The following is a 14,671-nucleotide window of genomic DNA, read 5'->3' on the forward strand; positions in this document are numbered from 1 at the left end:
CTTTCCTCCCACAGGTGCTGCGTGGCCCACTGAGTTCCCTCAGCAGATTACTTTGCATTTCTCATTTTGTTGGTTGTGTTAGTGCAATGACAGTGAAAGTTCAAAGGCAGACACTTTATGTCCTGCGCCCTGGGTGCCTGTTTGACAACTGATATCAGAGTTGTCAAATTATCGCATTTAACATCTGGATAGCAAGCAACATTTTAATCCAAAAATGAATCAGCTGTTTTGCACTATGTAACTGTTAATATATGGCTTTCAGTGAAGGAGTGTGCTGAATCTAGCTGAAATATATTTTACTGCAATTCTCCACATAAAGAAAAAAATATATAATTGAACTGATAGCAACCCAGATTAAGAGAAATAATGAGGTGAAATGTCATATTGACTCGCAGTTGAAGGCAGCAGTACACTGGCGGACATGTGGACCCTGCGGGCGCTCAGCGCTCCCGATGGCCCGACTCCAGCGCTGGATACCATCGGCATCCGGAAATGATGAAAAACTGTAGTCTGGGGAGAAAGAGGGAGAAGAAACAGGGGTCCCTGTGAGAAAAAGTGAAGGAATGAGTTGGAAGGCATAGTGTGGGAGCTGCGGGCTCGCCAGTGCCTGTGCGCCGCGCTCTTTGAGCGCCGTTTACCCCCACGGCTGGGCTGCAGCAGTAACCGAGTGGCGCCGTCCGGATACTTTGTAACTTTTTATTAACCCAATAAAATTACCTTCGAAAAATACAAGGGACTGGGATGGTTTCCAGGTACGTAACCCACGAAAAATGTAGGGCCTGGGCTAGCCATGGCGCGCTTTTTGCAGACAGTCCACTGCTTGTCCTTCGATTAATTTGGACATCTGGGACTGTCCCATCCACAGTTACTGTTGATTTTTGTCTTCGGAATTTGAAACAACTGTTGACGTGGTTCATGTGATGGCTCACGGTGGGAACGAAGAAATAATTCTGCAAATTAAACTCGGCACCCAGAAAGGGTAGAGTGGAGAAGCTTTTTTTTAAAATCTTAAACATTCTTGTGGGTGGTTCTCCTGAGTTTTTTCCTCTCCTTGTGTTTTCTAAGGCAGGCTGGTTCTGATTCTGGGAGCTGTGCCTGAGTGAGCTGCTTAGCTGATGTCCCAGGTGAAGGAGTCCCCCGGGCCGGGAGGGCCAGAAGACGACACTTGCACAGAAAGCAGCCTTTTACTCCACACTGATGGTAAGGAGGCTTTGGGGGTGGTGGAACTCAGCAGGTCAGGCAGCATCTGTGGAGGGAAATAAACAGTCGACGTTTCGGGTCGAGACCCTGCATCGGGACATCGAGACCCTTTATTTGGGGGTTGGTAGGGCAACCGTAAGTTGTCTTTTACCGGTGGATAATTCAGCCCTTGAATGTGACCACGGTTCGGTCTAAATTTAAAAGACCAACGTTTGTTGCTTAGTACAATTCAGTATATATTTAATAAGAATTAATTAGAAAAACTATCTTCTCTAGACTTATACAGGACATTTCAGGTTTCTATTAAGCATAGGAATATTTTAGAAAGATCAACCAGGCGTCAATAATTTCAAGTATGCATTTGATTGGGGGAAAAAAAGGAAGTATTTTTAAGGCAGCACTTGGATTGAAACTTGAGTTTTCACAGTTTGCTTTGAACTTAAGCTTTTGGAATATTTTAAAGGTCAATGTTTTGATTTGGTACTTCAAAGGAATGGTTTTCCCCAAGCTTTTCATTTGTTTTAATTGACTTGATTTCACTTTGTGGTACATACTGCATTGAAGATTGGGGTGTATAGTGCACAGGTTCATGGTTCCCTTGGTGGTTTTCGGAGTTACACTGGCACTTCTATGTGTGCAATATAATTTTTGGTTTGAGAATTTTGGAATGTCTGTCTTTTGCAAAGAACATTGGTTTTCTAAAAGATTCTAATGTATGCAAGCTTTCTATTGAAATTTATAAAAAGTGCTGTAATTAAATTTTAAATTAATCAAATCACTTGAAAGCCTCTTTGAAGTTCATTATTGTTGAAGCAGCTGTTTTATATAAGTCCCCAGAAAATTTCATTGGACCACGGTTTGGTGTTATCATCATCTTGTCAAAAGGTAGGAATAACAAACAAGCAATGGAGCACAATTAAACTTAACACAACTGATTTCATGTAAAATCTAGCTCCAGAAAAATTGCAGTTTGAATGCATGAAATTGGTGCTTAGTTGTGCCAGAGTTAAATTTTGGCAATTATTTGTGTTTTTGTTTATTTGTGCTAAGCAGTTGTTTACTGAATAGACATGTTTTATTTCCATTGCATTTATTTATAAAACCTCAACTTTCCTTGGCCTTTCATTATTGTATTGTTGCCACATATGAAATCAATCAGTAACACAGTAATTCTGTTTGAGCTTGGCAGATGTACATATTCTGATAAGAGCAGAGAAATAAATTGAGACTTCAGTTTATGAGTGAAGTTTAAGAGAAAATCAAGTTGGCTTGTTTCATCTGAAGTAAAATAACAGCATTCGGTGAGATTAGAGGCACCACCTGTGAATAAATTGTGATGTGTAGTCGGTTTTTTTTACAGTTGGAACTTTTTATAGAATATATAAATACTTTCACAGTTTCAGTCATTAACTCATTCCCTTTTGAAATTTTTGCTCCTACAAAAACTTTTTTTTTTATTCTCATTACCCATGTTTTAAGAATTTGATTGTTCCCTTTCCTCCAGAGAAAGAAAATGAAAAGAGGTGATGGGTTTTTCATTTTAGTGGGAAGATCAAAGCTATTCTATTCTGTCCCCATCACAAATTCCATTCCTGGCTGCTGACTACATTCCCCTCTTTGCTCTTCCTGTGTTCCCCAAGCCCTGCTTCTCTCTCAACCCCCCTCCCCTTTCCAACTTGTACAAACAAGTTCATCCAAAAATCTGCAACACATGCCCTAACACTTTAGTCCTTTTCATCCAATGGCCTTGTTATCATTAAGTGAAAGATGTTGGGAAATTCCAGGAAGCACTCTCCACACCCCTTTTCCCATGCAAGTCTCTCTCTGGTCTCTCAAATTGTTGTAACTGCATTCCGACAAGTCCCTGGTTCCTGAAGGAGTTCATTCTGGAGTCTTAAAAGCAAAGCAATGTAAATCTCCAAGTCCTGAGTGTTTTCTCTTTGAAGTCTACTGACTTCAGTATTTTACCAGGGTCCCTTGATGCCACACCTGGTCAAATGCTACCTTGATGTCAAGAGCAGCAACTCTCACCTTGCCTCTGAAATTCAGCTCTTTGGTGTATATTTGGGCTAAAGCTGTGACTTAGATCTAGAGCCAAGTGGTCCTGTTAAAACCCAAACTGAGAACGTTTGCTGAATATTGAAATATGTTCAATTCAATTTGCATCAGCAAATGAACTAGCCCATATCTGCATGCAGCAATACCTGGACAATATTCAGGCATATGCCAACACAGATGTGCCAGGCAAAGCTCATCTCCAATAAGAGAGAGCCCGGCTACGTCCCCTTGACATTCAATTACATCATCATCACAGAAACCCTTACCATCAATAACTTAAGGGCCATCACTGACCAGAAATTCAACTGGACCAGCTACATTAATACCACATCTGCAACAGCAGGTCAGAGGCTGGATATTCTGTGGTGAGTGACTTGCATCCTGACAGCCCAGAGCCTTTCCACCATCGACAAGGAACAAATCAGGAGTGTGATGGAATTGCCTGGATGAATGCAGTACCAAAAACTCTCAAGAAGCTTGTTACCATTCAGGACGATGCACTTGAGTGGCCCTCCATCCAGGATGGCGGGAGGTCACAGAGGACCAGAGGAAAAGCCTTTCCACTATACGTTGTCCGAGGTACTATGTGGTAGAATATTGGATCTTTGCCATCAGAAGTGTACCAAATTTGGTTTTCCTGTGACTGATCCACCAATCTCTTTCCTTTCCTTCAAAATAGGAAGAATTATCAGTCCTCATAATGCATTAGTAAAATGGGCAATCATCAGTACTTCATTGGAAAGGAAGTATTGAGCAGTGACATCCTTTTTCAATCTCCCAACAAAGTTGAATGTCCCAAGTTTTACAAAACCATTCTTGTTCTTATTTTGGAGCTTAAAATATCACAGTCAAAATTCAGAACCTTCCCAACATTCCCATGAATTTACCATCAACCATTTTGGCAAAGTGCAAGATCCTGCTTGTGTAATTTGCATCGTAAAACAAAATTCCCCAATTCTGTCCTCGGTTGGACAAATCTTACAAACTTGGTATCTTACTATCATAAGCTCAGTGAAGTAATGGGAAGTGCCATCAGCAATGTTATCAAGAGGTTCTTCTCCACCATCATGATAATTTAGGGTTCTCCTGGTAGCAAGCACTTGGCTCTGGATCTAATTACAGGTTTGGTGCAGACATGGAGAAAAGGGCTGAATTCCAAAAGTTAGAATGACCACCTTTGATATCAAAGCAGCATTTGATCAAATAAGTCTTCAAGGAACTCTAGTAAAATTAAGGTGAATTAGTGTTGTTTAAGTTAAAAGTTAATATTAAAGATTTTTTAAATTTCCTATGTCAGAAATCGGAAAGGAGGAACATAATGAGGAGTTCCCCCTGACTCCAAGTCCTTTGCACGTCACAGGATCAAATTATTGAATGAAACTGTAATGTTTGCAAGGTGGGAAATTCGAGGGAGGTTTTTCACCCAGAGAGTGGTTGGTGCATGGAATGCGCTGCCTGGGGTAGTGGTGGAGGCAGGTACGTTGGTCAAGTTCAAGAGATTGTTAGATAAGCATATGGAGGAATTTAAAATAGGGGGATATGTGGGAGGAAGGGGTTAGATAGTCTCAGGCGTGGTTTAAGGGTCGGCACAACATGGTGGTTCAATGAATTCTTATAAATTTTTTGAAAATTTAATGCACAATTCCTAAACTGCATCATGAACAATCTGCTGAACTTTGCATGTGCCATACGTGCACTGGAATAAATTGATTTGTGAACTCCATTCACAGCATTGTTTAAAAATAAGACAGATAATCAAATGAATCATCAGGATTTTTAAACCAAGACAGTTTTGACCAATATGAAATCTGCTCAATCCAAAATATCTGGACAGAGCATCAATGCAATTCCACGTGTGACTTCTACTTTTTGTAGAAGGAACATGTAGGATGCCATGGATCTGTAAAAGTATTGGAAGATCACAGACAAAGCAGTATTGATGGAATAGCTACAGAAGACTTAGTTTGGGAACTTGAATTGCTTAACTAATCAGTGGCAATAATAGTATTAAGGCAGGCATGCATTAAATGTATTCTGAGATTTAGGAGGAGTAATTAACTCGTGTTTAATCAAGAATTGCAATATAGGCATGTGATAGGCCATTGTGAATAGACAAGCTAAGATAAACTCAAAGATCCTACTGATGGTAATAATGACAATAAGGCAAATGACATTTTCAAGAATTTTGATTCACTTCTGTACCCAAAAGCTATTTATTGAAATTTTGTTCGAGGAAAGAACTGCTTGACATGCCTAAATTTGCCTTTATTGCTTTGAATTTTAATCTTAGTTTGAAATACTGCTGAGGTTATGAATTTACTTTCGCCATAATTTTGAGCTGTAAAGATTAAGAACTTGTCTTGGATTTTTCCTTAATTTTATAATCCAGCCTCGATTGCTGCACAAAAGTATCTTTTGGAATTTTCAGAACCAGTTCTTAGAATTGCAATAAGAATGGAAAATGCTGGAAACACTGCAGGTCAGGCAGAATGTGTGGAAAGAGAAACAAAATGAACCTCCCAAGTCAGTTCCTTTGCCAGAACTGGAAAAGAGAAAACAAGTTAATTTAAAGTTGCAGAGAAGGCTGGGGAGGGTGGTCGGGGGAGGATGGGTCAGACAAAAAAGAAATCTTTGGGGAAACAAATGAAACTGCAGGTGCTGGAATCTTAAACAGAAATGCTGGAAGAATTTAGCAAATCAATTAGCATCCGTGGAAAGAGAAACTGTTAACATTTCTGGTCAAACACCCTTCTTCAGAACTGAGGGAGAAAGCGAATTAGTCTAAGTGGCAGACCAGATGGGGGAGGGCAATGGATGGAACAAAACGAATGTCTGTAATAGGGCGAGATGATGTAGCCATTGAATGGACAGTTAAGCTCCTTTGTGTAATGTGTTTGCTAACGTTGTGAAGCCTGGGTGATGTTGTGTAGTCTAGCCTACTGTAATGTGCTGAGTTGGTCAGAATATACAAATTGGGGTGGGGAAGGGGGGATAGGTAGAGGAATGGCCACCATGAATGGCCAGTTCTGATGCAAACACAAAGAAGGAGCAAGTTATCTGAAGTTGGAGAATTCAATATCGAGTCTTGTAGGCTGCAATAAAGTGAGAGCAGTTAGAAAGTGGGAATACAGACAATGGAACTTGTGAAATGCAGGGCTGTAGGATGTGCCTGGGAGGTGATTCTGTGCTATTGGATAGAGAACAATCAAGCCAATGGATGACTTAAAGCAGAAATGGCCAGTGCTGATACAGAGAAAGAAAACCAGTTACCTGAAGTTGTTGAATTCAATATTGAGGTTGGAAGATTGCAATGGACCCAAATGGAAGATGATGTGCTGTTCTTCAAGCCTACATTAGACAGGTCAGAATGAGAGTGGGATAGAAAATTAAAGCGAGTCACTCCCCCTGACTAAATGCAGGTTCTTCACAGAGCAGCAACCCAATCTGCATTTGATTTCTTCAAAGTAAAGAAGATTGCATTGTAGATGCAGGATGCAATCCATTGGATGGGAGGGTGGGAGGAGATGGAAAAGGACAGATGCGGCATTTCTTGCATTTGCATGGGAAGGTGTCACAAGAAGGGGAGTGGTTGGTGTGGACACAGACCAGGGAGTTCTGAAGGGAATAGTCCCTTTTGATACTTTTTCTTTGCTGTACAGTATAGAAATGGCTCTTCTACCCAACTCATTCATGCTGACTGCAGTGCCTATCTACTATAATCCCATTTGCCTGCATTATGCCCATATACCTCTAATCCTTTCCTATCTAAGTACTTGTACAAATGACTGTTAAATAGTGTAATTGTATCTTCAACCACTTCTGATGGTAGCTAATTCCACTTAATCACCACCCTCTGTGTATGGCGGAGGAGGGGAAATTTGCCCCTCAGATCTCTTTTAAATGTCTCCTCGTGTTGAAAAGGGGGCTGTGCATGGGGGAAGAGGGTAGAAATAGAAGTAGGTTTGCGGGTGGAATCTGTTGAAGTTGGCAGAAAATGTGAAGGATTAATTTAAATGCAATGGGATGGGAAGTGAGGACCAGGAGAACGCTATCCTCCCTGTATCCAGGAGGAGAGGGCATGAGAGCAGAGTTTGGGGGGGGGGGGGAATAGTTGAGATGCAATTAAGGGCTCTGTCAGTTATAGGAGAAGGGAAGCCAAGGTTTGGGAAGAAGGAAGACCTTTATTGCCCTTAATGAAAGGTCTATCAATCTAATACATGAACTCTTTTTCTTTTGATGTATGTTATCTGATCCGGTGAGTATTTACAGTATTTTTGCTTTTATTTTAGATTTCCAGCATCTGCTGTTCTTGATCTTCATTTACTCAAGGTTGAAATGGTGTTTGCTCTTCTCTTGACAGAACTCAATGCAGTACTCAAAAGTAAACTGGACCAAACTTGTACCCTTTTTTGCTTGTATAGTTTGATATCTGGTTTTGTCACCAATTGCTGCCCTGCTGTGATCAATTATTTTGAGTTGAAACCAAGGATTTCTTTCAATTTCATTTTTATCTAGTTCAAAGTGGTTTGTAGAGCTTTGTTTTTCAAATGTGTGGTACTTTTCATTTGTTTGCATTTTAGCTTCCATTTATATTTCTATTGAGACTCTATTCTTGAACAGTAAATTTGAATACATTATTTATCACCACTAAATGTTGTGTGCAGATTTGTGTAGGTTGTGTTTAAGGTTTTAAATCCAAATATTTTTATGTTAACAGCCAGTGTTATCTCCCATCCAAACTCTGGAGCATTCCACTTTTTAAAAAAAAATGACTCATTACTTCCCACATTTCAGCTGTTTTCTTAATTGATTCTTGGGTCTCATTCTGAGTTTGCAGCTGTAAGGTCTTTGGTAAGCATTAAAGAGCATGGTAGGACCAGATGGGACTTCCTCCAAGTATTTAGTCAGGCAGGAGTCTTCCTTTTCTGAAATTATATTAGTTAATTTGTATGCTTCCAGTGTAGGAATCCTTGAATTTATTTACAATCAGTTCCTTTATTGATATCGACTGTCATTGTAATGCTACTACTTTTGTTCTGCCCCTTCTTCCAAAGTAAAATTATTTAACTTTTTATCTCTGTTCATATTTAATTCCTTCTGGTGTGATGTGTTGATATGCTCTTTAAAATGCAGTAAATTGCTTTTTCTTGAAATAGAATTCAAACAGTGATGTTTCAATTTGTTCACTTGAGAAACTTCTGTATCTTGTTCAATGACCGGAATGATGGAAATATTCTAAACCTGAAAAAAGGGATTCCTTTAAACCATTCTTAATAATTGGGGAAGCAGATACAATGTTGAATAATTGTCTCTGGGTTTCAGATGCCAATAAACATGATGAGGAGAGAAAAGTTTCACGGCCGGAGACTTTACCACCACCAGGTAACTGGGCCATCCATCTGGATGCACCACACCCATCAAACCTGATAAATGACACCACTGGTGACCTCATCAGAAGTAAGTTCATGAAAGGTCTTTTGACTAATGTAGTGCATTGTGGAACAAATTGCTGTCTGACAGTATTACAATAATACCACAATTACAGATAGTGATGATGCACAGTTAGCTTGTGTCAAATGCCATAATGTTAGTGAATTAACATGAGTTGACAGCATTGCTTTAACAGAATGATGGCTGTCAGAGAATATTAACAGTTTTGTCAAAAATAGCAGGTATTGCTGAGAAAATACTGCTTTTTTTATATAGTATCATAAAGCCAAACTTGTAAAAGAGTTAATTTTGTGTAACCTGGTGGGGATCTTTACAGATTTGTTGCATTGAAGAACAAATTAAACTGGTGGAATCAGTCTTGTATGCATTCATTGAAACACTACTGTGTGAAGTAATCTTAATGTGATATTATGAGCTAGGTTTAGAACAATTCTGGTTTATACATTTCTTGTTTTATCTTGTAGATACAGATGTAGTAGGAAGTATTGAGAGTACTTTATATATTAGCATTATTTTTCTTTTGGCCTCTTTTTGCTATCTTGCTGTCAGCCCTCTCAAAAAATTCTAGAGATCTATTCTTTGAAAAATAGCAACAGAATTTTTTCAATAATCAATTGAAAATAGTGTGAAGCAGAAGCTTATGTTGTCAGTAAAGCCTGAAGCCAGCACTAATTAACTGTTTTGTGAAGAGGGCTTGTAATGAGTATTGAGTATGAATAAAGAAACTTCAGGTCTCCTGGATAGGCATCAAAAGAAATTGAGCTAGTAAATTCAGTAGTGATACTACTGCCAATGCAGGCAAAAAATATGCAGATTTGTATCCCATTAAATTTCAAGTTGTGTATAAATTTTAAGCTTTTACTTGTATTGACTACTTTTGACTGGTCCTGTTTTTGTTATTACAGATGTAAATAAGTTCTGGAGATACTTGGGTTTAAAACTAATCATGCCATAGATTTAATTATCTTTGTTTAGTTAATTGAGGATAGTAAATCTTAAAATCATCTTTAATATAATTTTGAAGAAGATTTCAAAAGAACAACTTTTGGTGTTTTTTTTTGTAGATGAAGTTGCAACCATTGCAGGGTGGTCTGAGACCTAACTGGGCACAGCATTCCCTACCCCCTCAAAACTAAGTTCTTATGGAATATTTAGTAACATGTCTTCAGTAACCACCTTTCTCCTGTTCCTGAGTTTGGATCTTGTTTGATAGTACGTCACTTGCTTCATGGGACCCCACCCAATGCTTGTACGTGCTTGCTTCTGATTAGATTGAGCAGCAGTTAAACCTATTTTGCCACTTGTCCTCAAGCTTGATTAGAGTCCATTGTATTACTTTTGTTACCTAGATTGCGAGATGATAGTGGTTAGTCTGCAGGGCTTGTTGCCATAATAATATACTTTGCACAATGAGTGAATGTTTTGAGAAATTGTTAATTCAGATTGATAATAGGAATTCTTAAACTATATTTGTATCTATTTCCTTATAAATTAGAAACTAGGCTTTGTACATATTTATTGGTTACCTATCCTCTTTTGATACAGAATAATTCAAAATATCATCTTTTGCGTGTGTTCTCACTGAGCAATTTTGAATTGTTTACACTAAAATCTTTAGTAAATTATTTTTGTCTACTTTTATTTTTGATTTTTGTTTTGAGAAGTAACTAGAAAGAATTTGAGCTGATATTGATTTTACTGTACATTTACTTTGTATGAAGTATTTAATTTGAATTTTTGCTGATAACTTAGTATGAAAATATAAAGAAATTTATTTAATTTATAATTCAAAATTAAACAATTTTAGCAAATTAATACATTAAACTGGTTTCCAAGGCAGCAAAAAGAAAAATGACCAGGTTTTTTTTTTGCTTGAAGTGTTAGTTGGTCAGGACATGGAGAGAGCTTCGAAGAGAATTAAATGAACAGTCTCATCTGAATGAGAATGCCTTTAGATTAATAGCATTCCCTTAGTGGCAGCCTAAATTATATTCACAAATCTATGGTTTGTACCCACCTCGTCCTGACTCGGAACAAGAGGGTTACAATAAGGTCAAACAATACTTGGATTTAGAAAGTAGCACATTATAATCACAGCTGCCTGCATTTGTCTAACCTTGGAGTTGAATTTTTCTGTTGTTGTTTGGTGTGATGCTCCAAAAGTCTGGAGTTTCCACAAGGATGGAAATCCTGCCGGAAGTATGGCAGGATGAGAGTGACGCACTGCTGATGTCACTGGTGCTGATAGGGCTGTAACTTGTAAGGTGCTTTGAGGGTCAGTTTAATTAGCAATTATATCTGCTTCAAGTGTTGTCAACTTCCCTGATTTGGAATTGGTTCACATGGTAAATATCACTTTGCTGCAGTATTTAAAGACCTGCAGGAGTTTAAAAGCCCTGTTAATGGCAAAAGCTTTGGCTGGAGTAAAGTGATTACTGTTCAAATTTTAGGTTGACTTTTCCTGTACATAAAATTTAATGCACTCAGTTTCCTAATAGATTTCTTTGGCAGGCAAGGCTACCGCCCCATCCTGCCAATACAAACTCAAAAAAACTATCTTCTTGTGTCTGTTGCTAAAATCTCAGAGGGGAACGTAAGAACATCATATCACAGGAATAGGCTGGTTAGCATCTTGAGCTGCTTCTGCCATTTGTTGAGTTCATGGCTGATTTAGTCTTTGTCTCAGCCCTTAATTACTTTTGGTTAACAACAGCCCCAGAATGAATTCCACCTTAGTTGCCGATTTTAATTCCATCTGTTTTTTCAAACTTTTATACCATTTTTTTGATGTGTAGAAATGTTACCTAACAATTTCTGAAAAGCCTGGCCTTGTTTGCTTAGATCATCTGAGAGGAATACTGGAGAGAGATGATTAATGCTATCACTTAAATCCTAAATCCATTGGTAAAGTCATAAACCAATGTCCATGTCCTTTTGCTTCCTGGCACTGGGGCCCTAATTGCCCTTAATTAGCTTCTTTGGGCAGGCCACACCAATCTTTCAAAACAGACACACTATTCTGAGCTGTCCTATGTGAAAAGATTACCAAGAGGACAGAGGAAAAGATTCAAGGATGTTCTCAGATTCTTTTTGAAATGCAACATCTCCACAGACTCCTGGGAATTACTGACCCATTCTATTCTAAGTAAAGAAGGAGCAATCAGGATATATTTAGAAGTTTCAAAATCCATGAATTGGAAGCAGACACAAGCTCATTGTAAATGGTGGAAGGAATGCATCATGTCACAAACAATGCCCAGCTGCTGACTCTGCTGAACAATTCCTCTCCTACCTGTGGCAAAATTTATGGGTCTCACATTGGTTTCAACAGGTTCCTTGGAGCTAGAGTGGAAATGGCACCTTTATTCCCAACACAGTGCTGAATAAGAAACATGGTTAACTTTTTCAAAGACCAGGGAGAGGTAACAATTGAATGAAGACTGGGGCTGCACTGTTTAGGATGGAATCACATTGAATGGCTTTCATGGGTGAATTTGGAATGATTTAGCAATCATCTGAGTGATAGCACTTGCAAAGGTCTTGGAGATGGAAGGGTGAAGGATATTGGGTGAAGAGAGGTCTGAGGGCTTGAGCTGAATTTTTTTTACAGACTGGGATAAAAAAAAGCCTTGAAAAATTTTGGCATAAGTTGGGGCAAAGAAGGCTTTTTTTTAAAGTTGGTATATCAAGGGGATGGGCTGGTGAATAATGGGAGTTGAGTGATTTTAAAAAAAAACAACAGTGAATTTTGACAGAGAAATGGAGAGGAGGGAGCAGAAGGCATTGTAGGCTGACAGTTTCTGCAAATGTGTCAGTATCATAGTGGTTTAAATGGTTGTAGAACACTCTTCCCACCACCACTCTGCCTCTATATTGCTAATCTACCACTTTAATTAAAATAAAGTGCTGAATGACATGAGTTTCCAGTATTTTCTTTTTGTTTTGGATTTCCAAATTTTAGAACGGTTGAACTTTGAGACAAAACTTTCATTAAGTCCATATACTTAACATTGCAGAAGAGTGATTTGAAGTAAATAGTTGATTTTATTTGAGTTGGAATTTGGATCAAGTACCTGATAGTTGTATTCGGGTGCAGCATGGAAAATAAGCAAGAAAGCTTTTAACCATAAATTGAAAAACAAATTTTCTTTGACAATTTTGTAAAAAAAAATACAGGTTTTGAAGTGTCAGTGTGCAATGGTAATAAATAGTAATAGTTTTAAATGAGAAGGTCTCCTTAATCTCTTCCCATGGCTGAGATTGGAATGGAGTGTTTGTTTTGGGAATCTGGGGTCAGGCAGGTGAGCAACATAGCCTTCAAGCCAACTGAATGTAATTAAAGCCTCAATGCAAGAACAATTGACATTGGTTTGCTCATTCTTCCAGTGGATTTGGAATGTGGCACTGAGAGTAGAAGAATGAAAATTCCAATTCTGACTTGCACAGGCCAGCTCACCATCTGTACTTGACAATGCATGATTGTCACTGTTATTGATTTAAAAACTATTGCAACATATAGTTTATATTTACACTTAAAACAAATGGATTGTAATTGAGTTATTGTATATTTACATCCACCTAATACTTCTCACAGCTGTTCTTGGCCATTTCAAGTAAATGCAGTCCTTGAACCTGCATACTGATGCAAGGACCATGGGTAGGTATCCCATTGTTGGGCTCCTTGACAGTTTGGATTCCTGTTCAGACCTATCTTTGTGCATGCTTGCATAGGAGTTCCTAACTCTGCAATTATGAGAGTCCACTTGGCGTGCTGGTTTTTAAACAGAAGTTGCAGGCCATGTGTGTTTATGATGTTAGAGTGCGTAGAATAAAAGGAGTGTTCAGGTTTGTGCCATATGTTCCAAAAATTTTTTTTTTTTTTTTGCTTTGCCTTACTAATTACTTGTTTCATAAATCAGCCTTTTTATTTAAACATGCATTTTATTTGCAATCCCACACTTTCATTTCCTCCTCTTAATCCATGCTGAAATTGTTTTATTTCTGCATACTTGCCTGATAACCCCAATTGTTTAGGTTATGACACCAGGTTTAGTATTGCTGATTTGTCTGCTCTGTGTTCTGACCGCAACAATTTGTATCTTTCAGCACCCCAGCATCAATCACTTTGGCACTCCAGTGCTGTTGGCTTGTCATTCCGACAGGTACCAATACCTATAAATCTAGCTTAATAGTTTGCTATCTGTCCCAGTGGCACAATAAGCTTTCTATTCTGCTTATGGGCCAAGTTTTAGAGTTGGGGTTAAATGATAATTTCTTGCTTTCAATTACAATTAAATCATCACACTGGAAAGAAACTTCATTCTGTCCCAGAGCTCTGCAGTTTGCTTCTGACTTCATAGCACTTATTAAAGAGTATTTGACACGTGAAAAGAGGGAGTCTTGATCTCTGCTATTTGGTGAGAAGTTTAAGGGAGAACTTGAAGTATTAGAAGGGTAATGAACAGCAAGATCTTTTTTTCATATTTTCCTGTTATGTGGGCAATGATAGAAAGACCAAATTTACATTCCACTCTGCAATGGATTGGCTTGCTCAGTTAATTTGGAAGGTATTAAGTATCATATGCAGACCAATCTGGAGCTTTCCCCTCAGGACAAGTACTTGAGATCTTTTAGCAGCAATTATTGTCATTGATTTTCTGGCACCACCCCACAAGTTACAGTACTTAATTTTGAAAAGATCAGTCTGGTCTTGAGGCACTCGTTCACTTTGATCTAATTAGTAATCACTTGTTATGAAAATGTTTTTATGGGTTTTAAATGTGCTTCTTCATTTGTGCGCCTTTTTGGGTCTGGTGTTTCTAAATGCCTGCCATCAAAGGGTTAGAGATGAGGATATTCCCTCATCCCGTTATATTTAATTTCAGTCACAACTCCCCTGCAAATGAACAAGCACATGCCAGCCTGCATCAAGACCTAGGCAACGTTTTGGCATGGCTGAGAA

At 38.5% G+C, this 14,671-nt stretch overlaps 1 protein-coding gene across 3 annotated transcripts in view; it reads left to right on the forward strand.

Moving 5' to 3' along the window:
• Window positions 1-387: 387 nt before the first annotated feature.
• Window positions 388-14,671, forward strand: part of mdfic (MyoD family inhibitor domain containing) — a 38,321-nt gene continuing 24,037 nt past the window's right edge. For 2 of the 3 annotated variants that reach the window (XM_052030332.1, XM_052030330.1), the window contains exons 1-3: window positions 388-752; window positions 1,066-1,200; window positions 8,581-8,715. In XM_052030332.1, the coding sequence (XP_051886292.1) occupies window positions 1,116-1,200; window positions 8,581-8,715 (220 nt within the window). In that variant the 5' untranslated portion in view covers window positions 388-752; window positions 1,066-1,115. The remainder of the gene's footprint in view (window positions 753-1,065; window positions 1,201-8,580; window positions 8,716-14,671) is intronic. The other variant, XM_052030331.1, reaches the window with a different exon arrangement.

This window comes from Pristis pectinata, chromosome 15, assembly GCF_009764475.1.
Source record: "Pristis pectinata isolate sPriPec2 chromosome 15, sPriPec2.1.pri, whole genome shotgun sequence".
NCBI classification, from domain to species: domain Eukaryota; kingdom Metazoa; phylum Chordata; class Chondrichthyes; order Rhinopristiformes; family Pristidae; genus Pristis; species Pristis pectinata.